This window comes from Onychomys torridus, chromosome 6 (assembly GCF_903995425.1).
Source record: "Onychomys torridus chromosome 6, mOncTor1.1, whole genome shotgun sequence".
In the NCBI taxonomy this organism is placed as follows: Eukaryota; Metazoa; Chordata; class Mammalia; order Rodentia; family Cricetidae; genus Onychomys; species Onychomys torridus.
This window is the reverse complement of record NC_050448.1, coordinates 85,457,515-85,484,588: the sequence shown is the minus strand read 5'-3', so window position 1 is coordinate 85,484,588 and position 27,074 is coordinate 85,457,515. Positions and strand designations below refer to the sequence as shown.

General features: G+C 44.0%; 1 protein-coding gene and 1 long non-coding RNA gene across 2 annotated transcripts in view; both read right to left on the bottom strand.

Annotated features, from left to right (window-relative positions):
• Positions 1–14,265, bottom strand: part of LOC118585133 — a 41,894-nt gene extending 27,629 nt beyond the window's left edge. Inside the window, exon 1 of the long non-coding RNA XR_004945148.1 lies at positions 13,981–14,265. This is a non-coding gene — a long non-coding RNA (uncharacterized LOC118585133). The remainder of the gene's footprint in view (positions 1–13,980) is intronic.
• Positions 14,266–19,330: 5,065 nt separating this feature from the next.
• LOC118585692 (calcium-binding mitochondrial carrier protein SCaMC-1) overlaps positions 19,331–27,074 on the bottom strand; it is a 51,134-nt gene continuing 43,390 nt past the window's right edge. Inside the window, exons 9-10 of the mRNA XM_036190523.1 lie at positions 24,000–24,150; positions 19,331–19,890 (exon numbers count right to left, since the gene is read on the bottom strand). Of these exons, the coding sequence (XP_036046416.1) occupies positions 19,706–19,890; positions 24,000–24,150 (336 nt within the window). The 3' untranslated portion in view covers positions 19,331–19,705. The remainder of the gene's footprint in view (positions 19,891–23,999; positions 24,151–27,074) is intronic.

Genomic DNA, 27,074 nt, shown 5'->3' with positions numbered 1-27,074 from the left:
ACATAAAGCTCTGTTGTGAGAAACTATGGAAGGCCAAAGACATGTCCTATAGTCTTGGATATAGATATAATACGAAATGCACTAATTAAGATTCACTTAGGTACTTGCAATATTCAAAAATGTGCAGATAAACATACAGAAAGAAAATAACCACAGAAAATGAGTAATTAGTACAAATTTCAGGGTGATTACCATTGGGGAGTAGGTTTATAGTAGAATATTATTTTAGTGTGTCGTACTTTCATTTATGGTTTATTTGTTGAACTCTGTGAAGCTGTGTTACTGTGCCTGTGTAAAGCACCTGATGGTCTAATAAAGAGCTGAATAGCCAATAGCAAAGCAGGAGAAAGGATAGGTGGGGCTGGCAAGCAGAGAGTATATGGAGAAGGAGAAATCGGGGAAGAAAGATCTAGCAGCCAGAGGAGGACAACTCCAGGGGCCAGCCACCCAGCTACACAGCAAGCCACTGAGTAAGAGTAAGATTTACAGAAGTTAGAGAAAAGGAAAAGCCTGGAGGTAAAATGTACTTGGAATAATTTAAGTTAAGGGAAGCTGGCGAGAAACTAAGCTAAGTTAAGGCCAGGCATTCATAATTAAGAATAAGCCTTCCATGTGTAATTTATTTGGGCTGGGTGGCAGGCCCCCCAAAAAGAGCATAAACAACCTACAATATAGGTTCACTGGGAGAAGGTTCCTTAAGGGCCTTCTGAGTTTTTATAATGTTCTGTTTCTTAAGCTGAAGCATGAGTGTGCAGCCATTTATTTTACTTTTCATTGAACTGTGAAGTTAATTTGATACATTTCTAACTATACATTTTAAAAACAGAAATTTGGGGGCTGGGGCTATAGCTCAGTGGTAGAGCATTTGCTGTATCGTGTGTGAAGACCTAAGTTCAATTCCTAACACTACAGGTGAAAAAAGAAGGGAGGGAAATATAAGAGAATTGAAAAAAAAATAAAAGTAATAGTAAATGATTTTCTCAAACTGTCAACTAGCCTATGGTTGTCTTGAAAATTCCTGGTTAATGTTAGCCTTCTTAAATTTGTAATGACCAAGCTGTTACACCCCCAGTATTGTTCCACATCCTAACCCATTGCCTTGTAGAAGTACATGATACAGGAAAAATAAATGAATAAACAAAGCCTCATTAATTCTCTATAATGGTACTCATCTAAGCCAAAGCCAATCATTCTCATCTTCAGAACTATAGTTCTCATGTTCCTATATCTCTAAGCCCTGGTGGTGTGCCTTTATTTCCTGCCCATTGTCGACTGGATCTCCTTTCAGCTGAAATGGTTGACTCACTTCCTCATATATGTTTAATGAAGTTGTCAGCAAAAACCTTCCTCAGCATTCAGCCTGGCTTGTATTTCACTTAATGTCTTATTAGCATACATAATTGTATTTGCAGAAAACACTGGTAATTAAAAATACCAAGTCTGAGAGAATAGCCCAACAACATTCTTGGCATTTAGCTTGTATCTACACCACCCAAAATGCAGGGTCCTAATTCTTTTACTGGACTTCAGTAGCATGACAGAGCATGAGCATTTTCTCCAGAGTCAGTGAAGAGCCATAGTCAGACCAAGGAGGAAGATGAGCCACTGGCGTAGGCAACAACAGTGACAATTAGCTTACAAAATAGTGATGTGGTGGTTTGAATGGCAATGGCCCCCATAGGCTCATATGTTTGCACACTTGGTCTCCAGTTAGTGGAACTGTTTTGTGTGGGCTTGTTGGAAGAGGTGCATCACTAGGGATGGGTAGGCTTTGAGGTTTCAAAAGCTCACCCCATTCCCAGTTGGCTCTTTCTCTCTACCCCCTCTCCACCTTCTGCTTGTATATAAGGATGTAAGCTCTCAGCTACAGTTACAGCACCATGCCTGCCTGCCTACTGCCATGCTCCTCACATGATGGTCTTGGACTCAGCCTCTGAAACAGTAAACCCTAATAAACACTTTCTTCTGTAAGTCACTTTGGTCATGGTATCTCTCCATGGTAATAGAAAAGTAACCTAGACAAATGGATTTCATTGTGAATTTCACAAATATATAACTTTTCATCTTATACGCATTCTCCTGTCATTCCCTCCCCTCATACCTCCTTCCCTCCATGCTGCTGGCCCCCTTCCCTCCCGATAGTTACTCCTCTGCTTTGGTGTCATACAAAGAGACATAAATATAAATATACATACAGATATTAAAGTCTAGATATAAATATAATCTGTCTTTCCTCAATTATCCTCTCTTCCTACCCTGCCTCTCCTTTCAGACCTGCCCTTCCTTTCTCATAACCTCACTTTGATCTTCATGTCACACACACACACACACACGCACACACACACACACACACACACACACACACACGTTTATTAAAATCTTGCTTTTATGTCACACATACACATGTTTATTTAAATCTAGCTTTCATGTATGATATTTGTTTTTCTGGATATGGTTTGTTTCCCTTAACATAATGGTCTCTGGTTCTATTCCTTTTCCTGCAAAACCAATCATTTCATTCTTCTTTAAGGCTGAACAAAACCCTACTGTGTGTATGTACCATGTTGTCTTTATCTACTCACTTGTTCCCAGGCTCCTGGTGTAGCTCCATATCTTGGCTATTGTGACTAGTATAATTAACACAGATACACAAGCATCTCTGTGATAAGCTCACTTATTAACTTCTTTGGAGGATGCACCCAGTAAAGGCATATCTGGGTCACATGGAGCTCCACATTAGTCACAGAAGCTGTGCCAGCTACATTCCCAGCATTAGCTCTCTTTCTCATACACACCTGTCAGCACTCATCTGCTTCTTCATGGCAGCCATACTGACCAAGGTGAGATAGATCTCAATGTTGCTTTACTTTCCATATCTCTGGCGGCTAAGGATGCTTTATGCTTTTCCAAATATGTATTAGCCATTTGTATTTCCAAGAACTGTTTGTGCAATTCTTTATTGATGAGAGGTTTTTGTGTTTAAAAGTTTTAGTTCTTTCTAATACTAAATATGGATCTCCTTTAATCAAGGTTGGGGTGATATTGACTTTCAATGTGAGTGAGTAGAAAAAAGAACATGACTACAACCTTTCACAACTCTGAGATATGATCAAGAGACCAAACCTGGGTCAGCAAGATGGCTCAGATGGTAAGTATTAGTCTTACCAACAAGCCTAATGACCTGAGTTTGATCCCCAGGACCCACATGGTAGAAGAGAACCAACACTTGCAAGTTGTCCCCTGACCTAAACACACACACACACACACACACACACACACACACACACACACACACACACACACAAAACCCTGTACATACACATATACACACAGAGAGATAAATAAATAAATTCAATTTGTAAAATAAGAGAATAAACCTAAGAATTCATGGAATAAAAGAAGAAACAGATCAAAATACAAGCATTAAAAGCTGTTTGATCCCAGCACTTGGGAGACAGAGGCAGGTAGATCTCTGAGTTCAAGGCCAGCCTGGTTTATGGAGAGAATTCCAGGACAGCCAGGGATACACAGAGAAACCCTGTCTCAAAAAAAAAGCTCTGTTGAATGAAATTATAGCAAACATTTTACAAAACAGGGAAAGTAATGTGCATCCAAACACAAGAGACATTTAAAACCCTAAGTATACATGATGTAATAAGTAACCATCCAAGGCACATTAGAGTCAAGATGCCAAAACTGAAAAACAAAGAAAGAATATTACAGGCCAGAGGTCTGGGTGGGTGGCTCGGTGGATAAAGTACTTGCTGAAAAGCATGAGGACCTATGTTAGCATCCATGTAATAGATAAGAGTAGCAGCTCATATCTGTAACCCTGGTGCCAGGGGCCAGAGACAGGCAGAGACAAGGCTTGCCTGCCAGTCAGCCTGGCCAAAACAGTGAGCTCCAGGTTCAGCAAGACACTCTGCCTCAAAAAATATGTGGGAAATGATAGAAGACATCCAAAGTCAAGCTCTGACCAACACACACAGGTGAGCATATAACACATGCTTGTGCACACACATGCACACATGATACATAAAAGAGAAAAGGAAAAATTTGTAAGAGAAAAGCCTACTTTAAAAAGGCAGACACATTGGAACAGCATCACATTTTTTAACAAAAACTGTGAAGTCCAAGAAAGCACAGAACAACATATATCAAGCTGTAAAAAAGAAAGAAAAAGCTGTAAACAACTGTCAATCAAGTTTTGTACATATAGCAACACTGACTTTTTAAAAAGATGGAAAAATACAGAAATTTTAAGACAAGCATGAACTAGAGCAATTCATGACCACCAAGCCAGTGATGCAGAAGATAGCCATTGTTGGACTACCAGACAGCATCTCATAAGACAATCGAATAGGTCCTCTTTCAACACATATTCATTCGATCAGCTCTGCTCTTCTGGAGAATTCTAATCTACCCCTTGTTCATTTTCTTTTTTTTCCCTTGTGCATTTTCAGTGTCCTTCCCTGCTTTCTTTTTTAAGGGATACAGTCTATTATTTCTTATCATGACCCTCATTATCACATCGCATGGCAACATCTCATCTGGCATCTTTCCTGAGTTGGTACCAAATAAACTATAATTTCCTGTAGGAATGTTCTCCTCCCCAGTCCATTTCCCTCTCATACCGACTCTGGCCTTCTCCTCACCAGCACCTTATTTTCAAGAGACTAAAATACAGATTTTGGAACTAGAATGTCCTACATTCTAGTGCTGACTCCGCCAGTTAAAAAAGATACAACTATAAAGAAGCTATGTGCCTTCTCTCAGCCCAGCGGAATAGCACCCATCTCAAAAGATCCTCATCAGATACGTTGGTAAACAGCAATCATGATCATTTCCTCCATCCTCAGAACAAAAATTCTGAATGGTATCCCAGTGTTATCTTCTCTGGGATTAGGAATGAAATTGTTTTTCAAGTCCTACATTTATATTAAGAAAGAAAATAATATATTAAACTCTAGGAAACTCTAGGAAATTCTTAAGAAAAAAATTAATGTATTAAACTTTTTAACCAACTAAAATCTAATGAGTTGGAATTGTGTATTTGGAAAATACACAGTCCTTCACTCAACACCCACACAATTTGAAGTAGTTTACTAACTATTCCTGATAGCTGAGAGGACCCAAGACCTGCTCTGAAACCTCAGGCACAGGCATGTCTCCGTTCACTTTCCTAAAAGAACAGAACACTGTTGTGAGGCATCAAGCCGTATTTCCTTGATGCAAGTCCCTCTTTGTTGTCTTTGTTTGTTTTTTGCTTGTTTGTTTGTTTTACTTTTCTATTAATTTGACAATTTAACATCTCTAATGAAACATTCTGGAGCCAGAGAGGTGGCTCAGTGCATAAAAGTGCTTGCCTTCAAGGCTGATGAGCTGAGTTTGACCCCAGTGTTCCACAAAGTAGGAGAGAGCTGACTGGTTCTCCCCGACGATCTGTTCTCTGACCTTCACACATGCATGGCTACAGAAAAGCAACTAAGTATGGGGAGTGAAGTGAAGGAAATTATATATGTGAGGTTCCAGAATATTCACATTCTCTCACCACCACCACCACCATCATCACAATGTGGGTGAAACACACAGCAAAAGTGCTCTATTCTACTAGGAATGTATGAAAATAAAAATGGAAGTGTTGACTGGTAAACGAAGACAAGAAAGAATTCCGTGGAGTATGCATACACTGTCTTAGTTGGGGTTGGTTTATATTGCTGCAGTAAAACACTATGACCAAAAAACTAGTTGGGGAGGAAAGGGTTTATTTGACCTACACCCACACATTGTAATCTATCATTGAAGGAAGCCAGGATAGGAACTCAAACAGGGCAGGAACCTGGAGGCAGGAACTGATGCTGAGGCCAGGGAGGGGTGTTGCTTACTAGCTTGCGCCCCATGGCTTGCTCAGCCTGCTTTCTTATAGAACCCAGGACCACCAGCCCAGGGAATGGCACCACCCACCATGGGCTGGGCCCTCCCCCATCAATCATTAGTTAAGAGCATGTCCAGCCAGATCTTATGGAGGCATTCTCTCAATTAAGGTTTCCTCCTTTCAGATGACTCTAGCTTGTGTCCATTTGTCACGAAACTAACCAGAACCTCTATTAAGAAGATATTCTTGTTAGACAACAACACACAAGCTTGAGTAAGACCTACTTGTCTCCAAGCCCTCAGTCATCCAGAATCTCATTGTTAAGGTAGCTGAAGCCAAACCTCTAATGCACACCACAGGAAGAGTAGGTCAATGAAATTACTTCCTGCTCTAGCTGATGGGAGAGGCTGCCCAGGAAAGGAGGGGGGCATTTATTCAGGAGAGGCATGTCTGCAAGGGCAGTACAGGCAAGCACCAGCAGAAATGATACAGGGAGCGGCCTCTTTGCCAGGCATCTAGATGTAGGGGTAGAAGAGATAGGAGAAAAGACTCCAGAGGCCAAACCAGACAAAGCTGGATGCTCTGTTCCACAGCTTCACCCCGCCAGGGGATAGAGGAGGCAGTGGCTGTAACTGGCTTAGAGCAACAAGGACAGAAAGAATATGGAGGTCATGCTAGTGGCAAATTCCGAAGTAACAGGTGACAGAGAAGAAGGAAGAGATGGAACCAAGGAGAGCCAGCAGGTCCCCAGTATGTAACTGGCTGTGCTTTAAAGAGTTCAGAAGTAGGGGGGGTGACATGGGATGGAAGGAAGAGCGGGAGTATTCATGAGGTCCAGGCAATGAGAAGCCTGCAGTTCTGAGCTGCCAGAGTGAACGTTTGAAAACAGGGTCATTGCCAGAGCTGATGGCAGAATTAAGAAGTGAGACATGAAAGAGTGCAATGGCTGGCCTCTGCTCTCCCTAGGAGCCTAAAGCTCAGAGGCCAGTGCTGAAATACACCACACAGTGGCCCAACCCCACATCCAAACTCATCCTGTGTTCCACAAACACTTCTGTTTAAACTCCACAGCCTGAAAGCACTGCAGAGATGAAAGGGGGAAATGTGTTGCCCTGCATTAGAGTCCCTGGCATCCGTGTACTTAATCTTCAATGTTTTCAATTAAATCATGAGGAAATAATTATGCAAACTGTAATTTCACCATCCACAGGGAAATGATCAGTGTATTATCCTTGAGGGGTTTGTACCAGAGCATCTAAAAGCCTTAGATAAGGAACTAATTTAATTTTGGTTCCCCTCATGCTAAGATTTCATACTCTGGGGTAATATATACAAAATAAGGAAAACATGCACAGTCTCTAGGTCAAGAATATCAATGTGCTTATTAATGAGCAGAGAGATGGCTTTCATATTCCTGAACTTCTTACATCACTAACACTCTTTCTTGCTTGCTAATCTCCTTTATTCTTACAGATACTATGATATGAGGAAAGGATCTAAAACTAAGCTATACTCAAGGCAAAGTGTGCCTTGGGAGGAGTCTCATTTTTTTGTATATTCATCACCGAACTTACAACACTTCAAGTCAAAGAATTTTATAGCTGACTGAAATCAATTCAAGGAACCTCACTTATCTGGGTGTTATCAATATAACACAAGGACCACAGGGACCCACATGCTTCAGTCCATTCCTCTGTCCTCCTCCGAAGACTTTCATTGTCTACCGGTTCCTTTTAAAAAGCAAATCGTCTCTAAGTTATAACTATCTCTATTCAAGCTCCATTACTCTCTCTGGCTTTACCTTCTCCCCTCTACTTGTTTTCCTAAGTTTATCAACCTGCCACCATCCTTTGATCATGCCTTCCTCTTAAGCTTCAGAGACAAAACTTTCAAAAGAACGTCTCCCTCACCATCTACTCTTCCTTCCTTCCCCTTATTCCTCAGCCCACTGCCATCAGGAGCCTGGGCTGCCACTCCAGTGAACTCTATGTTTGGAAGTCACTCAAGGTCTCAGTCCTAGGAAAAACAAAGGGACCTGTCCTTTTGCAGACGTCTTTACTAACTCTTCTCCCTTGGCACCAAGCTCCAGCCCACACGGTGTGTCTTTCCCACTCAGCCTCCATGGCTGGCACTTCGCATTTATCAGCCAGGAGCATTAAAGCCATGAGGACTGAGTCAGCTGATCTAGTGAGGAATAAAAGAAGAGGCACAGGTGTCTCAGCCCACCCACATCCTGAAGCCATGCTCCCAATGCAGAAGTCATATGTTCTCTTCTTTCATTTATTCATTCAATACCTATTTGTCAAACAGAAATAATGTAGCAAGTAATGTGCTGAGAACAGCTTATGAGGAGAAGGGGAAGTATGGAAGCTGCTTTCTCTCTGTCCCGCCTCCAGCCACCATGCTCTAGCTTCTCCTTCTCTTGGGAAGAGGTGGCAGCTTATGTGGGTCCTTCTGCCTAAACTCCACCTGTGATTATTTTGGGAAGCATTCCTGTGGGCATGGTGTGTAGATCACAATCTAGTTTATTTTATTTTATTTTATTTTAAATTGTGTATATGTGTGAGGGTAGGTATGTACACATAAATACTGGTGCTATGGAAGCCCCCAAGAGAAGGTCAGTTCCCCTGGAGCTGAAGTTACACCTGATTGTGATCTACAGAGCATGGATGTTGACAACTGAACTCAGGTCCTCTACAAGAATAGTATGGACTCTTAACCACTGAGCTATCAGTCCAGCCCCTTAGTCTATCTGCCTAATCGAACTTGTTGGCATTGCCCCAAGTGAACATCACAGTACAACTGTGATTTTTCAGAATGTACACTTTCACGCCTCCTTTCTTTTTTTACATTTGCTGTTGTCTCCCTCCAGAATCCTTCAACTACATTCCATGTATAGTAACATTTTCTTCTTCTCTCAAAGACTAAGCAGAAGGGGATTAGGGATTTAGCTCAGTAGTAGAGCACTTGCCTAGCAAGTGCAAGGCCCTAGGTTCAGTCCTCAGCTCCAGAAAAAAAAAAAAAAAAAAGACTAAGCAGAACGTCCATCTCTCTCATGATACCTCCTTCACACCCCCTGCATCTTGTTCCCATAGCTCATCAACATGTTGTAGCTCCTTCCAGCACTAACTATATCGAATTAGTCTTTTTTCCTGTCAGCCTTCACACTAGATGATCTCTAAGAACAAACCAATGTGATATTTAACTCTGTGCATGCAGATCCCTTGAGAGGCTCTGATACAGTTATTTGTTGAATTAGTGACTACATTGTTGTTGGGACCATGAACAGTTGCTATAGTGTGTCCTCAGCAACACTGAGGATTTTCTGGGTTGATGTCTTCTTTACCTTTCACCGCTTTTCAGTCTATTTATGGACCTCAAATGGAAAAGAAAAAAACCTGACCTCTTTTTTTCATCCCTCAGGCTCCTCTTTATTAAGTTAAAACTGAAAAAATACTAAGCCACAGAAAGACTTTTTGTCCAGCGCATTTAAATAAAGAGGCCAGATTTCTTTTCATGAAATTTGATTCATTCCTTCATAACGGAATAAAGATTAACTTTAGGAAAACAGTATATACAACCAGAGGTAATTCAATGACTAGTGAGATATTACATAACCATTTAATTGGTTATTCTTCATTTAAAAGGCGCAACCTCTGTGTTCTACAATGTTGAATTTCCTTTCATTCTTTCCAAGCATGTCATTGTACAGTGATTTCTACACAGCCCTCTTTGAAAACCATGCCTTCCGCTCATCCTATTCCTGTCCTTTGAAAAGAGCCGAACCCACCCACATCAGACCTCATTGAGATTGAGTTAAAGTCGACACAAAGAAATATAGGTCATCACTCTGCCTCCAGGGTACCAGAGGTTCCTGCTGCTTGCTCACCTCACTGTGTCTCCCACCGGGATGTTGAGGTTCCTCCGTGCTCTCATGTGGGGTCTGTGTATGGCCCCTATGCTCTCCTGGTAACGTGGGAGACTGGGAGTTTCTCTGGGATAGGATATTCAGAGCTGCCACTTGCTGCTCACCGAGTGTCTGCTGGCCACCAGGTCCCTGCTTCAGGCCACAGAGAACCACCCTGGGAACACAGACTTAAGAAGTCCAGGCCTAGAAGGAGAGGGGGCTGATGGGATGCCATGCTGCCTCATAGTCATAGTTTAATCAGTCCATCATGTGTTCTAAACTCTCCTTCCTCAGCTCTTCTTCATCAAGCCTTTACGTCATAACAGCCTGCACAGTGGGCCTCCCCTCTTCTAATACTTACCTCCTGTGGAAATACACCTTCCCTACACGGGGTAGAAGGCAGGATGTGGATGCCCCCAGTGCCCACTCTTGCTTTAGCTCATTGACCCACAGGTACCCTCCTTTAAAATCTCTGCTCCTATGGAGGTTGTGCCATCTGACTGTGCATTGCCCTGCTGTCAACCCTGTCCCTCCAAATTACCATCCACTTCCTCAACTTCATTAAAGATATGAGCTACCTGGATCAATAGACACGTAATTTCGGCAAAGGGTGTAGCTCAGTGGTAGAGCACTTCCCTACTATGCACAAAGCTCTGAATTCCATCCCTAACACTGTGACCACTCCTCCAAAACATCTTCTCCCCAAACCATTTCTCTGTTAAATTTGTAACTCAAACTCTGCCTGACCCAACTCTTTCCTTCCAATTGATCTGCCAACCATTACCACTATTCTTAATTCTCAGGGACCTCCGATTCATGGGCCCACACACTTCTGTATACACATCTGCAGTTTTCCCATCCCTCTCTCTCTACTCTGCCTCACTGGACCACACTTCCTACACCCTCCCCAGAGTTCCAGTGTCCTTCCCTCTCTGGCTTTCCCCGCACATGCCCAGGGAAACCCTGGGTGGTCCCAGCACATGCTCTCTTTGTGCAGGAAATCTTACTCACCCATTCTCCCTGTCTTCTCCTGGTGGCCTCCATGGATTGCAAGGCAGAGGTTGCTCTCTGTCCTGGAGGGGGCGCTGCTTCACCTGCTAGCTGCTCCTCCTCACCTAACTCCTTCCCCCGCCCCTCTCACCTCCTACTAGAGACCAGTCTCCACCCTTACCCCCTCTACTCACTCCTTAGGTTATCACCTGACATCTCGGCTTTCAATAGTATCCAGATGCTCATGACTGCCAAATGGTGCATTTAGAATTTCACAACTGCCTACCTAAAATTTTGACCTGAATATCTAATGATTTTTCACTGTTTTTTTTTTCCCTTTTATTTTGCTTTTTAATCCCTAGCACGGGTAAACCCAACTTGATTGCATAAGAACCACCTGGAGGTGGCATTTAGAGAAGGAAGAGGAGGAGGAGGGGAGGAGGAGGAGGAGGAGGAGGAGGAGGAGGAGGAGGAGGAGGAGGAGGAAGAAGAAGAAGAAGAAGAAGAAGAAGAAGAAGAAGAAGAAGAAAAGAAAAGAAATGAAGGAAGGAAGGAAGAAAAGAAAAAAGAAGAGAAGAAAAAGAAAAGAAAAGAAAGAAGAGAAAAGAAGAGAAAAAGCTAGCTATGTAGCTCAGGTTTGTTTCAACCTCTCAATATTCCTATTTCAGTCCCAATTTTTCCTACATCCAAAAACCAATTCTCCAGCTCTCTATTCTAACAACCTTGTTATTCATACTGCCTCTCCACCTGCATTATAGGCGACTTTATCATTCTTTCTTGGGCCAAAAGTCTAGAGTCATCCTTAACTCAACCATTTCTCATCCCGTATCTGACCCGTCTGCTCTGTCTGGAAGAGCACTGAAAAACACCGTACTTCCTCTGCAGTTGTTTGGTTCAAACTACTAATATGTGTGCACAATATCAGTCTGCATCCTAGACTAAACACTGCCATTGCCTGTGAGGACCAGGCTGCGTCCCACCTACCCCACTCCACCCACCCCACCCCGAAGTTGTATTCCTTTGCTCTAGGGTCAGTGGAGAGTTTTTAAAGCCACCTGCCTCCAGCTGGGAGTGGTGTCACTTGCCAATAACCACAGAGCTTTGGAGACAGGGGTGCTGAAACAGGAGGATTGAGCGTTTGATTGAGTATCTGATTGGGTGTTTGAGCATTCCCAGCAGCCTAGGCTGTTGTCATTTTTTTTTAAAGCCACTCTAGGTGGTTCTTATGTGGTCAAGTTTCCAAGCCACTGTGCTAGGGATGCAAAATACTTTTAAAGTAAAAAAATAATTAGTATTAATCAACATTTAAATGCTAAGTGGATTTGGGTATCATACACAAAGACAATATCCCAAATAGTACAGTAAATCATAATTAAAACTGTGATGCTATGTAAATACACCCTAGCCTCTGCATTCCTTTAATCTTCAGTAATCTTTGATTTCCTATTTTGATTAAAACCTTTTATGACTTTTAAATGTTGATCTTTTGCTCAGACTATCTTTCCACTACAGATCACCCATTCTCTGCTCTCACTCCTCTGTGTATTTCCATTTCAAGTGCAGATTTTTTTTTCTTTGAATTTGGAGGAAATGAGCTGAGAAGAAATGAAACTGAGAACCCACTCACCACTGGCAGGGTTGCCAGGTTTAACAACTGAACAAGACCACTTTTATCACCTCGACTTTCTTTCTGAATTTCCTAGCGTTTTTCCTCCAGAGGCATTCAGGCTGTGGCATTTTTATGGGGAGGTGGCTTTGAAAGTTGTAATGGTTAGTCAACAGACAAGCAGAAAGAGACATTTGGGAAGTAAAGAATGGCATCTGGACCTGGCAGAGGGGCTGACACTCTGAATTCTAGCATTCGGGAGGCTGAGACAGGGGGGAAGAGAGTCAAGGACAGCCTTATCTCTGTAGTGAAACCATGTCTCAAAAAAGAGAAAGAGAAAGAAGAAAAAGAAAGGGGGAGGTTGGTACTGGGAGTGTGGCTCAGTGGCAGAGTGCTCGCCTGACATGCACAAGGACTTAGGTCTAAACCCCAGTGCTTGAAAATAAAAGTCAAAAATGACTGGAGAATAAGAGGAAGGAAGAAGTGGCGGCAAGTATCTACCCCCTTCCTCCATTCCTGTCTTTGGCAGGGAGTCGGCTAAGAAACCCACAGGTGGTCAACCGTGTGAGACACATCATCACGTCAGAACCTGACATTTCCCTTCCACATCCTAATTTCTATGTGTTTTTTCCCCCTGATCAAGACTTCTATGTGGTGGTGGCTATGGGCTTTATTGGGTGTTTGTTTGTTATTGTTATTTGTTGTTACTGTCTTATTTTGAGATGGAGTCTCTCATACATCATTGGCTTCAAACTTGTCACCAAAAAATGACCTCGAATTCTTGATCTTTCTGCCTCCAATTCTTAAATGCTGGGATTACAGCCTTGTTCTTCCACATCAGCTACCAGAATTTCTATTTCTACCAGAATTTCTACTTATACTTGTTTCTGGAGCCAAAAGAAATTTCAGGCTAATCCCATGATGCAGTTTAAGTCATGTGACTTTCCTACTACATTCTTCCTCTGAGCTTGCTGTCCTAGCATCTACTAATGAGAAACTTCCTTTTCATTTCTCTAGTAGGGGAGCATGGGTGAGTGGGTCCCCTTGTGTGTGTGTGCACATGTGTGTGGAAGCCAGAAGTTAACACTGGGCATCTTCCTCAATCTCTCTTCACCTTAGTTTGTGAGACAGGGTCTCTCACTGAACCTGGAGCTCAAGGATTCCTCTGAACTGGCTGGCCAGCAAGCCCCAGGGATCTGCCTGTCTCTAGCGGGGTTACAGATGCATAAAGCTGTGCTGGAGTTCTGGGGATCCGAACTCAGGTCCTCATGCTTGCACAATAGGCAACTGAGCCAGCCCCGCAGCCCCCCAATTGTTATTTCTTTTAAAACATATCAACCAGAGTACTCAAAAAAAAAAAAAAAAAAAATCAATGAAAAAAACGCCTATAAGAAAAAAGAAAAGAAAAGAAAAATCGGAGAAAACTAAATTTTGGGAGCATTTTATTAGCTATTTTATTTTATTTCCACATTTGTATCCTAAGCTTCGCTTACAATGACACTTCTCAAATGATTTCGGGAAACGAAAAAGTAAATAAATAAATAAAAGTATTTACCCACATAAATATCCCCGGAAATATTTTCCATGGTTCGGAACATGTACCTACGATTCGCTCCATCAGCAGCTTTGTTTGTTCTTCCAAACATGTCTCATTTCACTTTTAAAACACAGCATTTTTCTGGTTTTGGAAAAACGTCTTTAAAAGCAGGAACAAGCCCTTCTCTTCAGCGGAGCACAAGAACGGCTTCTCTGTCGCCTCCTCTCCTGGAACGGTAACAGGCTGACCCTGATTTCACTCCTCTAAATAGGGTAACGGTGGTTTGAGCAGGAAATCTAAATCCGGCCTCCAAGGTAGCCCAGTGATTTTCCAGGTCAAGGCAACGGGAGAAAGCAGAGTTGGGAGGCTTTTGCAGTCAGTCCTCTCCCAGGTACCAACAGGCCCGGCGCTCGCTGGGAGAAGTCTGCCACCTAGTGGACCATAGAGGCCACTGACGCCACTTGTAACCCTTACTGGCCTCAAGAAGTAACTGGAAAAACCACATTCGACCCCATAAATATGTACAGTGACTGTGTTAGTTTAAAATAACAAGTTTAAAAAAATAAGTGTTGTGGTGGTATCGTGTACCCCAAAATATTGTGCACCCTAACAAATTTATCTGGGGTCAGAGAACAGACAGCCACTAGATACAGAGGCTAGAAAATGGTGGCACTCACGCCTTTAATCCCAGCATTTCAGAGACAGAAATCCTTCTGGATCTCTGTAAATTCAAGGCCGCATTGGAAACAGCCAGGCATGGTGACACGTGTCTTTAATCCCAGGGAGTGATGGCAGAAAGAGGAAGATATGTAAGGCGTGAAGACCAGAAACTAGAAGCTTTTGGCTGGTTAAGCTTTTAGGCTTCTAGCAGCAGTTCAGCTGACACCCATTCTGGATGAGGACTCAAAGGCTTCCAGTCTGAGGAAATAGGATTAGCTGAGAAACTGACAAGAACTCATTAAGATTCATGCTACAAAGTGTGTCTACAGACAAATATAGCAAAGTTTCATGGTCCAAAGCAGAGTTAATGCCAAGCAGAGTAACAGAATAAATAGTACACACCACCAGGTGGTGGTGGCATTCAAAGCCAAGACACAAAATGTTCCTACTAATGGAAACTACGTGCAACTACACGTAGACGTCTCCTCATACAATAGTGTCGTGCAAAGTGGAGTGTTTTTATTTAACAACCCTCTCATTTTGACAGCGACCTGTGTATCGTGGGTGCTTTTTTTCCTTTACAATGAATGAATAATACTTAGCCTATGTCTCAATAATTAAAGTCACACAGTTATAAACTCCCAAGCAAAGAGTATTTTCTAACTTGTCACACCCATGTAATAAATCATTCATATTGTCTTTTGGAAATAACTGATAGTGTCATGTGAAATTGATGAGGTCAGAGCTAGAGCCCAGGCTGGATCAAATGACTCAAATCACGCTTTCTTCTTTTTTCATTCCATTTGTCACATTTCTCCAGGTTATCCTGAAGAATTGCTAAGAGTTTCCATGAAAGAGGCACAGGTGCCATATATATTTGACAGCATAGCCCAGACCCTCCCAACTCTAGGCTTACTTTCTAGTTGCGGCTCTAATAGATGGGTTGTGGGCAGGGGTGCCATTTCCTTCTCTGGGTTTCTACCTGGACACTGTCTACTGAATTCTGTCTGCTGTGAAACCACACTGCCACATTTCAGTGACACTTGGGGACTTAGACATTCAGGGGATAAAATCTGTTGTTAATGCTAAGCAAATGAAAGAAACCACCCCTCTGGGTACTGAGCTTCATGCCACGTATCACCGGAAGCTTCATCCTGAGTCACAGAGCACCAGACTAGAGACAGCTTGAGATTTAGTCTCTCTATACCTTCCCCTTCATCTCATCTCCAGCCGCCAGGTAACATTTCCTCCCCTGTGGTGTTCAAATGTGGAAACAGAAGTGATTTCAGTGAAAGGCTCTTCTGTCACTGGGAACACCCACATTGCCTGTAGAGTGGACTCCAGGGATCCTAGAGAAGTGAGCAGAATTCTCTCAGCATCATAGAGGGAAAGGGTGGACCCAGTGGTTGGAAAGGAGACAGGGGTGGCCAGATTCTAGTCCTATGTCATCCCAGTTAAGCCCAATTCAAGCATGGCACAGTGGCTGGAATCAGACACATGAAGACTGGTATAAAAGACCTCTTGGCACTGATTGATGTGGCCCCTGAGTCAAATAGGCCAAGAATCACACATCACTGCCTGGTCGTTAAGTGATGGGGGGGTTTCTGATAGGTTTAAATTAATTGCATGACCATGTCACACACTAAGATTCAAGTGGGCACCTGCTTCAAGATGACAGACTGGCGGGGGGATGCATGTCTGCAGGGGACACTTAGAGGTGGCAGGATTTAAACTAATCTGCCCTGAGCCATGGCTGTGGCTGGTTTGTAGAGTCTGTGTAAATAGATTAGTATAAACTCATTGGAAGACATGGGTGTCTAGGGAGCACCTGGAGTCTGTGACAGGTTTGTTCCGAAGGGTACTTCAGAATGCATCAAAATCCCTGAACAGTTCCACTCCATGCCCACCGTCACGAGTGCCAAAACAAACCACTTACCACTTACCACTTGTTTACTACGGTTGTCTTTGTGGAAGACAAAGGGGAAATGGAGATTTTTATGTCTCTAAATTAATTCTCTTTAAAAACTTACCTTCTTCCTAGAGATGGACAGGCTAACCAGGGAATGGACTGACAGCAGGGGGGGAGTGTTGGGGGGGACAGAGAAGGACACTATTCTACCTGCAGTGGAAATGATGTCTATGTGAAAACAGGCCTCCACCCTGTTTCCAGTAACGAAACCCCGGAGTAGAGACATGTGGATCTTGTTTAGGGAACTTTACCAGAGGAGAGCTGCTATTGCAGAACTAGGCAGCAGCAAAGGAGAACTAAACAGTTAACGGCCTTGCTGAAGTCATGTCTTCCCTGACTGTCCTCCTTCAGGCTCACTTCCCACAGCCCTGTGCATTGGCCTGGCCTCCTTCATCTCCCTTCCTGTGGCCACTGCCACTGCTGTGCGCTCTACCCAACATTAGCAAGGCTTGTGCCTGTCCACCTCCACACCCTTGTTCCATTTTTATGAATTGAAGTCTATACTTACGTTTGATTTGCTTTAGAAAATTTCCTAAGTACTTATTTGTAAACTTGCTCGTGTTTTGTTTCACATAGCTTCAAGGTAAAAACACGCCCCACCAGGATATGCCATGCTAATCCTACAACCTTGGGGTCTTCTAGGTACTGGAAACCCCTTGGGCCATGATCCTCACTTCTAAGTATGAACTCGGAGTACCATGGAAGCATATGAAGCATGTCTTCTGCCCAAATAAATGCATGATACCATCGCTGCTCGGGGAAGGCAAAAGATTAAGAAAGACTCGGTGGAGCCAGGTGTGAAAAGCATTGTTTGAACCATTGTCAGTAGTATAAATGTGTGACACCAAAAAAGAATTACTACTTATCAATTCTTTTGCAAAAAGTGTCCTCAGTTTGCTCTGTCAGCTGTCGGCTAAGAGTCACCTGAGACGGGAGTCTTGATAGAGGGACTGGCCTGTGGGCGTGTCTGTGGGTGACTGACTGTCTTCGATGTCAGTGGTGGAAGGAACAGCCCACATGGTTCCTGCTTCTGCCCTGCCCTGACTTCTCTCCATGGCATGGCGTGGTAAGGGGAAGTAACCCTTTCTTCCCTGTGTTGCTTTCATTTGGAGAGTTTTGTCCCAGCAACGGAGAAGACACTAGGACAATCAGGAAACAAGTCATTTTACAAACAGACAGACATCTTTAATACAAATGAGCAGTACTGTGTAGCAATGTCAGAAATAAGCTGTCTTCAATGAGAGGTTTTTTTTTTTTTCCCAAAAGATACAAGATGCACAGATATAAATCAGTGATACTTTACACATGTTCAATGGGGGGGCACTTTAATTTCATAATGAACTATGAATATTTTCATAGTTTTCAACCATTTGAAATTCCAAAAACATTAACAGAATTATTCATTTCCATAATTGTTATAAGTAAAAAAGGAATGAATCCTGTACCTTAATATTGTCATTCTATGTATTACACAAAAGTATAATAACCCTGAGGACAAAGGAGAGTTGCTCCCTTTCCTTACTTACATAGTATAAAAAGACTGAGACAACAGCAAACGTCCATCACTAACACAAACCAAACTATGCTGTGGAATCAGTCTCATAAACACAAGTCCATCTGTTCTCTTTGGTTCAAAAATTAAAAAAGAGGTAGGCTAGAGTCAAAGATTCCCATTTCACTAGATTTTTCAAAAAGCAATTATAACAAAAATTACCAGAAACCAAATGAGTATATGGACTAAATCTTAAAATGTTAAGAATGTGTGTGTGTGTGTGTGTGTGTGTGTGTGTGTGTGTGTGATTTTTTTTTTTTTGAGTCAGGGTTTCTCTGTGTAACTGTGGCTGTCCTGGAACTCATTCTGTAGACCAGGCTGGCCTTAGACTCAGAGATTCACCTGCCTCTCCCTCCCGAGTGCTGGGACTAAAGTTCTGTCCCACCACTGCCCAGCTAAGAATATTGAATGTCTTCTTATAGAAGAAATCAGATTTTTCTAAGTTCTAATAAAACAAATCATAAAAGATAATTGACTACAAAATCAGCTTCAGTAAAAATTTTAAGTGCTGTTGATATTAAAATGTCCTGCTACCTTCCTAAATCTTGAGTCAAGTGAAAATGTGGATGCATGTTTACAGATTGAGCCTTTCATTCTAATACATAAGATGAATATATACTGCTGTTGAATGTGCTGGTGTCTTAGCTTTGAGCCACTCCATCTGAGGAGCGCAGGTTCAAAAGACTTCAACAGTAGGAGTGAAATGAAGTGTCATTTACCTGAAATCAACTCTCAAGTCATGAAAAGATCAATTTCAGATTGCCATGAAGGTCCCAGGGAGCCTTCCTGATTAAGAGAATTTGATTCAAAGAGTAAAAAATAAAATAAAAAGAACAAAACCAAGACATTCTCTAGGAAATGGTACAAGTCAGCGGTCTTGTTCACAGATGTTTTCCATAGCAATGGCAGAATAAGTAGGATCTACCAAATAACTTATATCAATAATTTAACAACATATGACAATCAGTGTCTAAAATTGGAGCCCAAATAACAATGCAAGTAGAACAGAAGAATGTCCACAGAAATCAATACTATCTCACTGCTCCTCCATACACAAATTTGGCTACTATAATTCATCCTTATTCTGCTTACAGATGAGGATATCAATTGTGCAAGACTGATTTTAAGTACAGTGATTTTTTTCTACTAATGTTCCTGTAGGAGAATTTTACATCTATAAAGATATCCAAAATATTTAGAACAACTTAAGTCCCAAGGCTTTCTGATCATTTTGGTTTAAAAAAAAAAATGGGTCTAAACAAATTGACATAAACTTGGACCAATCAGAACAAAGATTAGTGATTTATAATTCTACCACACAAAATGATTTCAGCTTAAGCAAGTACATTTTCAGATTTAGGGTGCAAGGCACGGATCTTTATCGGCAAATATAAAGTACAATTTTGTGACTTCTTCAACACTTATTGAACTATGATTTTGAACATGACTGAAGATATAAAACTGAGCCCAAATGCTTGAAGTGATTGCACATTCTCTTCCCTTTGGCTGGGGGAAAACAGCTTCTTTTGCAAGGGACTTGCTGCAATCCCAGAAGACATTGGAGAGCGCTGACAGCTTTGGTCATCATGGAAAAGAAGGCTTGGACACGTCACTTCTGAGCTACTCCTAGCATCTGCTTCATATTTTCATACACCACATAGCTGATGCCGACAGCAGGGAGCACCTTCATGAAGTTTGGGGTGATGCCTCTGTAAAGTCCTGACACTCCTTCTTTGGAGACTATTCGCCGAAAAAGGCCAACCATGCTCAGCTGCGGGGCCCCTTCTACCATGGCTAGCAAACAGAGAGACAAACAAAAAAAAAGATAAATAAAACTGAAGGAACCAGGCTAATCACATATTCAGGCATGCCTCGTTATTATTATAACAGACAATTGGGTTTTCAGAACGGTGTCTGGAATACAATGGACCGATACAAATCAATCACAAAAGCAACCCTCTTTGTGAGTCACCCACCAGTGAGTTACAATGATGGCGGATCTTTATGAATGGTTGTTCTAAGTTAGTTACTTTCCATGCTAGCCCTTCAGGATAAATATACACATTTCACAATTGAGCAATTAGAAACTTGTCCTGAAACCCTAGTTAGCTAGTAGCGAAACCAAGAAGCTGTGGTTGATGCTCAAGCCCGCCACTTTTAACCACATCACTCCATCACAGCATCCTCCCCACGCTCTGACTAGAATGGTTACATTTTGGATAATAGGGGAAAGGGGAGATTTGGAGAAGTTTAGACACAGTGTAGGAGACCTGGGCCTTGTAATTGTCTCAGTAAGGGGGGGAGATGAAGAAAGGAGGAAGAGGAGGAGGAGGCAGCCCTGTATTGCTGGTACAACAAAGGACAAAGGCAGGAACGGGCATGGGAGAGGGGACCATGGTGATTTGGGGATGTGATTATTACCCAAAGGGTACTAAGGGGCTGGAGATGCCCACGTGTTGACTAGCTATTTTCTCCAAATTGAAGCATCCCCACAGGATCGAGGAGACTCCTAAGACTCAGGAAATAAATAAAACCTACCAAGCTCAGTCAACTTCTGAAACTAGAAGAGTCACGGGACCCCTCCCCACTCCCCAAGGTTACATGAGCAGTTATAACTCCAGCACAAGTTCCTGGCAGGTTATGCAGGGGGCTCCAGGGATTTGGCTTCCGTGGCTGGTCACTTGCACTGGTTGCAGGGTAGGGTGGGGTGGGGTGTTGGTGATACAGCTGCCTTCGAGTCACTCAAAATGACTCAAGTAAGTGGCCGTCACTCACACTCCAGTCATAACCCCGGCAAACTCACCCACGCACTCTGCTTGCCGTGGGTGGACCTGTTCCTTTGGTCTGTCTGTCCTTACCCTATCTGGGTGAATAGACAGGTCAGCTCACTCTAGCCTCCACGGGAAACATCGCACAGCAGCAGAGTGGGGTTGAGGGAACTAAACCTGAGGCACAATATGATGGCTAAAGACTTCGGAATTCCCCCTGAGAACTTTGGGATTGACACTGGAACCTCTGAAAACTTGGAGAAATGTCTGAGGAGCTGAGCCATGAGTGGGCCTTGAGGAAGAACGGCAGACCTTGGCCGCTGTGCTAGGTCAGGACTTGAGCTCAGAGGAAGGGGAGGCTCACTGTGCAGCAGTTTAAATCCCTGGGTGGATCTGAGCTCCAGCTCCATTCCCTGACAATTGCATAACCTTACCAACATCCCTTAACGGTTTGGGCCTGTTGGTCCTTTGTCAAATGTGGATGGTATTAGCATGGAGCTCCCCCAATGGTCACAATGGTGAACTGACAAACTGCACACATTCAATTGCTATTTTGCATTCCTCTCTGCAGCCTTGATTACCCCTCGGCCCCTCAAACACGCCACTCTGCAGGCCTGTTCCCAGCTAGCTCCCACTGCACTCCTAGGCTTCATCTGGAGATGGTGTAGAACTCATGCCATGGGGAGTTTTATAAAGGGCCATCTTCTGCTTGAGTCCATGTCTTTTCCACTCTACAGTGACAGCATTCACACCAGCCTTGTTGCATTCTCTAATCCTAGCACCCATCCGACAGGTGTCTGGTCCCAGATGGACCAGTGACTGGCTGCTTGGTTGAAGGAGGGGTTGGGAGTGGAACCGAGGATGCCCAGCACTCATTTAGAAGAGAAAGTACAATAGATGAAGGTGGCCAGGGACAAAGAAGAACAGAAAAGAAAGTCAAATAGTAGTTCATGTTTTCAAAGGGTAGGCAGCAATAAATGCCAAGAAGCAGCAAGACGAGAGTAGTCTTTAAAAGGCAGGAGAGTCAGGACAGTGCAGCCTAGGATCCAGCGGAGGGAGTGACACAGAGAGGGGGTGCCACAGAGAGGGGGTGCCACAGAGAGGGAGTGCCACAGAGAGGGAGTGCCACAGAGAGGGGTGCCACAGAGAGGGAGTGCCACAGAGAGGGGTGCCACAGAGAGGGAATGCCACAGAGAGGGAGTGCCACAGAGGAGTGCCACAGAGAGGGAATGCCACAGAGAGGGGTGCCACAGAGAAGGAGTGCCACAGAGAGGGGTGCCACAGAGGAGTGCCACAGAGAGGGAATGCCACAGAGAGGGGGTGCCACAGAGAGGGAGTGCCACAGAGAGGGAGTGCCACAGAGAGGGGTGCCACAGAGAGGAAGGGCCACAGAGAGCGGTGCCACAGAGAGGGAGTGCCACAGAGAGGGAGTGCCACAGAGGAGTGCCACAGAGAAGGAGTGCCACAGAGAGGGGTGCCACAGAGAGGGAGTGCCACAGAGAGGGAGTGCCACAGAGAGGGGGTGCCACAGAGAGGGAGTGCCACAGAGAACGGTGCCACAGAGAGGGAATGCCACAGAGAGGGAGTGCCACAGAGAGGGGTGCCACAGAGGGAATGCCACAGAGAGGGAGTGCCACAGAGAGGGGTGCCACAGAGAGGGGTGCCACAGAGAGGGAATGCCACAGAGAGGGAGTGCCACAGAGAGGGGTGCCACAGAGAGAGAGTGCCACAGAGAGGGAGTGCCACAGAGAGGGAGTGCCACAGAGAGGGAGTGCCACAGAGAGGGTGTGCCACAGAGAGGGGTGCCACAGAGAGGGAGTGCCACAGAGAGGGAGTGCCACAGAGAGGGGGTGCCACAGAGAGGGAATGCCACAGAGAGGGGTGCCACAGATAGGGAGTGCCACAGAGAGGGAGTGCCACACAGAGGGAGTGCCACACAGAGGGGTGCCACAGAGAACGAGTGCCACAGAGAGGAGTGCCACAGAGAGGGAGTGCCACAGAGAGGGGTGCCACAGAGAGGGAGTGCCACAAACAGTGGTGCCACAGAGAGGGAGTGCCACACAGAGGGGTGCCACAGAGAATGAGTGCCACAGAGAGGAGTGCCACACAGAGGGAGTGCCACAGAGAGGGGTGCCACAGAGGAGTGCCACAGAGAGGGAGTGCCACAGAGAGGGAGTGCCACAGAGAGGGAGTGCCACAGAGAGGGGGTGCCATAGAGAGGGGTGCCACAGAGGAGTGCCACAGAGAGTGTGTGCCACAGAGAGGGAGTGCCACAGAGAGGGAGTGCCACAGAGAGGGAGTGCCACAGAGAGGGGGTGCCACAGAGAGGGGGTGCCACAGAGAGGGAGTGCCACAGAGAGGGAGTGCCACAGAGAGGGAGTGCCACAGAGAGGGGGTGCCACATAGAGGGAGTGCCACAGAGAGGGAGTGCCACAGAGAGGGAGTGTCACACAGAGGGGTGCCACAGAGAAGAGTGCCACAGAGAGGGAGTGCCACAGAGAGGGAGTGCCACAGAGAGGGAGTGCCACAGAGAGGGGTGCCACAGAGAGGAGTGCTACAGAGAGGGAGTGCCACAGAAAGTGAGTGCCACAGAGAGGGAGTGCCATAGGGAGGGAGTGCCACAGAGGAGTGCTACAGAGAGGGAGTGCCACAGAGAAGGAGTGCCACAGAAAGGGAGTGCCACAGAGAGGGGTGCCACAGAGAGGAGTGCCACAGATAGGGAGTGCCACAGAGAGGGAGTGCCACAGAGAGGGAGTGCCACAGAGAAAAGGGCTCAGTGCCAAGCTTAGGGTCTGAACGGCACTGATAAACAGTTCAGTCCCCACTTTGAGAATTTAGCAAATGCTGAATTCTTTACACATATTCCTGTTAATTCTTTTTGTCCCTGTTCATGGAAGACAAAATGAAAAAGAGAGATGTGGAGCAAAGACCTGAGCCCAAATCTACTAGATGTCAAACCTTATGCTCTTAAAACATAGATTATTTCTGTAAAGGAGGAACAATAACACACAACACACACACATACACACACACACACACACACACACACACACACACACACAGAAAGAGAGGGGGGTGATCAAGCATGTGATTGACATGAAGTATCACCACATCCATCCTGGAAGGCAAACTCACCTTGCGCCTGCATTCGAGTCCTCACTAAAGCCAGAGGGTAACTGGCCAGCTGCCCACAGGTGCTGGACAGGGCCCCACAGCTCAGTAGCACCACCACACCGGGGTTGACAGAGTCTTTTGCAAAGTTATCCAGCCAATAAGACTTCAAAAGCTGCCCCAGAAACAAAGAAAGCAATCAACAAAGGAGATACTCAGACATCATTCACTCGACATAAACATCTTCAGGGCTGTTTCATGTAGTTAACTCTTGAAAAGTAAAATACTTTAATCATAAACTATATATGCTAATACATTTTTAAAAGCCTATATACCTCGTTGTGCTGATTTGAATGAGAATTGCCCCGGTGGAGGTTTGAATGGAATGGCCCCCATAAACTCATGTGTTGGAATGCTTGACCCATGGGGAGTGGCACTATTGGGAGGTTTGGTCTTGACAGAGTAGGTATGCCCTTGCTGGAGGAAGTATGTCACTGTGGGGGCTGACTTTGAGATCCCAGAAGCTCAAGTCAATCTCGTCCGCTGCCTATGGATCAAGTGTAGAACTCTCAGCTCCTTCTCCAGCACCACATCTGCCTGCATGCCTCCATGCTTCTCACCATGATGATAATGGACTAAACTTCTGAAACTTTAAGCCAGCCTCAATTAAATGTTTTTCTTTATAAGAGTTGCAGTGGTCATGGTGTCTCTTCACAGTAATAGGAACCCTAAGACAGCCACCATAGGCTCATAGGTTTGAATACTCGGTCCCAGTTGGTGGTACTGTCTGGGAGATGTGTCACTGCGTGGGATCGGTGAGCTTTGAGGTTTAGAAGCCTACCCATTCCCAGTTATCTCTCTCTGACTCTTGCGGATAAGGGTGTGAACTTTCAGTTACCACTCTAGCACCATGCCTGCCTACCTGCTGCCCTGATCCTGACCATGTTGGTCATGGACTCACCCTCTGAAAATATAAGCCCCAAATAAACATTTTCTTTTGTAAGATGCCTCGGTCGTGGCATCTTATTGGAACAATAAAAAAGTGACCAAGACTCTCACTTAATTTTTTAAATTTTGTTTTTGTTTTATAGACTTGTATTTCTCAATGGAAACCTTGTGGGCTAGGATGTTACATTCCAAGTACTAAGATTAGACAACAACAAAAGGACCCTGCCAACCAAGAACAGTATATTGACAAAACTGTCTTTTGAATATGAAGGAGAAATTAAGAGCTCCGTGGATAAGTAAAAGCTGAGAATGTACCACCACTAGACCTGCAAGAGATGACAATGGCATCCTTCAATCTGAAACAAACGAGCAATAAGCAGCAGCAGGAAACATGAAGAGCCCATGGTAAAATGAGTAAAGAAAAAACAACAATAGTCTTACAATGTGGTAATACAGATATGTGAACAACTTTGAAATCTGAGACAGAATTCAAAAATAAAAGCATGAGAATTCATGGCACACCCATGTTAGGGGAGTCACTATGAAAAAGATGACTTTTGGTAACTGCTTGTCATCAAAACAGAACAGGGGTGCCCAGGGGTAAGGAGTGGCTTTATATACAATTCCGGTTGACTTGAGATAGAATTTTATAATGTCAAGATTTTTAGATTGGAAGGAGTTTGGGAGTGCTCCCTATGTTTCTATTTTTTAAAGTAAATTTTATATGAAGAGTTCAAGAATCAGTAGCAATCACTTGTCATTGTTACAAAGAATGCACATGACTGTGGGTCTCTACTATGCACATGACTGCAGGTCTCTATTGTGCACATGACTGCAGGTCTCTACTATGCACATGACTGCAGGTCTCTATTATGCACATGACTGCAGGTCTCTACTATGCACATGACTGCAGGTCTCTATTGTGCACATGACTGCAGGTCTCTATTGTGCACATGACTGCAGGTCTCTATTATGCACATGACTGCAGGTCTCTACTATGCACATGACTGCAGGTCTCTACTATGCACATGACTGCAGGTCTCTACTATGCACATGACTGCAGGTCTCTATTGTGCACATGACTGCCGGTCTCTATTGTGCACATGACTGCAGATCTCTATTACGCACATGACTGCAGGTCTCTATTACACACATGACTGCAGGTCTCTATTACGCACATGACTGCAGGTCTCTATTACACACATGACTGCAGGTCTCTATTACACACATGACTAAAGGTCTCTACTATGCACATGACTGCAGGTCTCTACTATGCACATGACTGCAGGTCTCTATTATGCACATGACTGCAGGTCTCTATTGTGCACATGACTGCAGGTCTCTATTGTGCACATGACTGCAGGTCTCTATTGTGCACATGACTGCAGGTCTCTATTGTGCACATGACTGCAGGTCTCTATTGTGCACATGACTGCAGGTCTCTACTATGCACATGACTGAAGGTCTCTATTACACACATGACTGCAAGTGTCATTCTTCTGTTCAACAGGCATCATAGTTGGTTTCTTTACACCAACATCACCCCAAACATGTGAGTCACTGATGTTAAGACACTGAGAAAAACACCAGGCAACACATATTTTTCAGCTCCATTATCATCCGTGGCAACACTGTCATATATGAGTGGTCTCTCATTGGCCCAAACATCGTCATGTGACACATAATTGCATGTATTGTATGACGTAATGTTATTGAACCAATAGGATAATGAAACATGAGACATGAATGGACTTTAATGGCTTTCTGTTCAGTGAAATAAGTCAGACACAAACAAACAATACGGTATGGCTCCACTGGCGAAACACCTAGGATACATAAATTCATAGAGACTAGGGGGTAGGTTAGAGGTTCAGGGGGTTCAGGGGGTTCAGGGAGACAGAGGGTCACTGCATAACAATCTGGATTGATAGAAAAAAGTTTTGGAAATTTACAGTAGTAAAGGCTGTGCAGTAGTGCAGATGTTATTAACATTACTGAATTTCATGGTTCAAAAGAAGTTTTTATGTTTTGTCACAATTTCACAAGTTAACAATGAAATACTCCAAAAGCCCTTGGATTGTATATTTTAAGTGGGTGAAATGTGTGGCATGAGAATTGTATCTCAATAAAGCTGTTCAAAATAAAATGGAG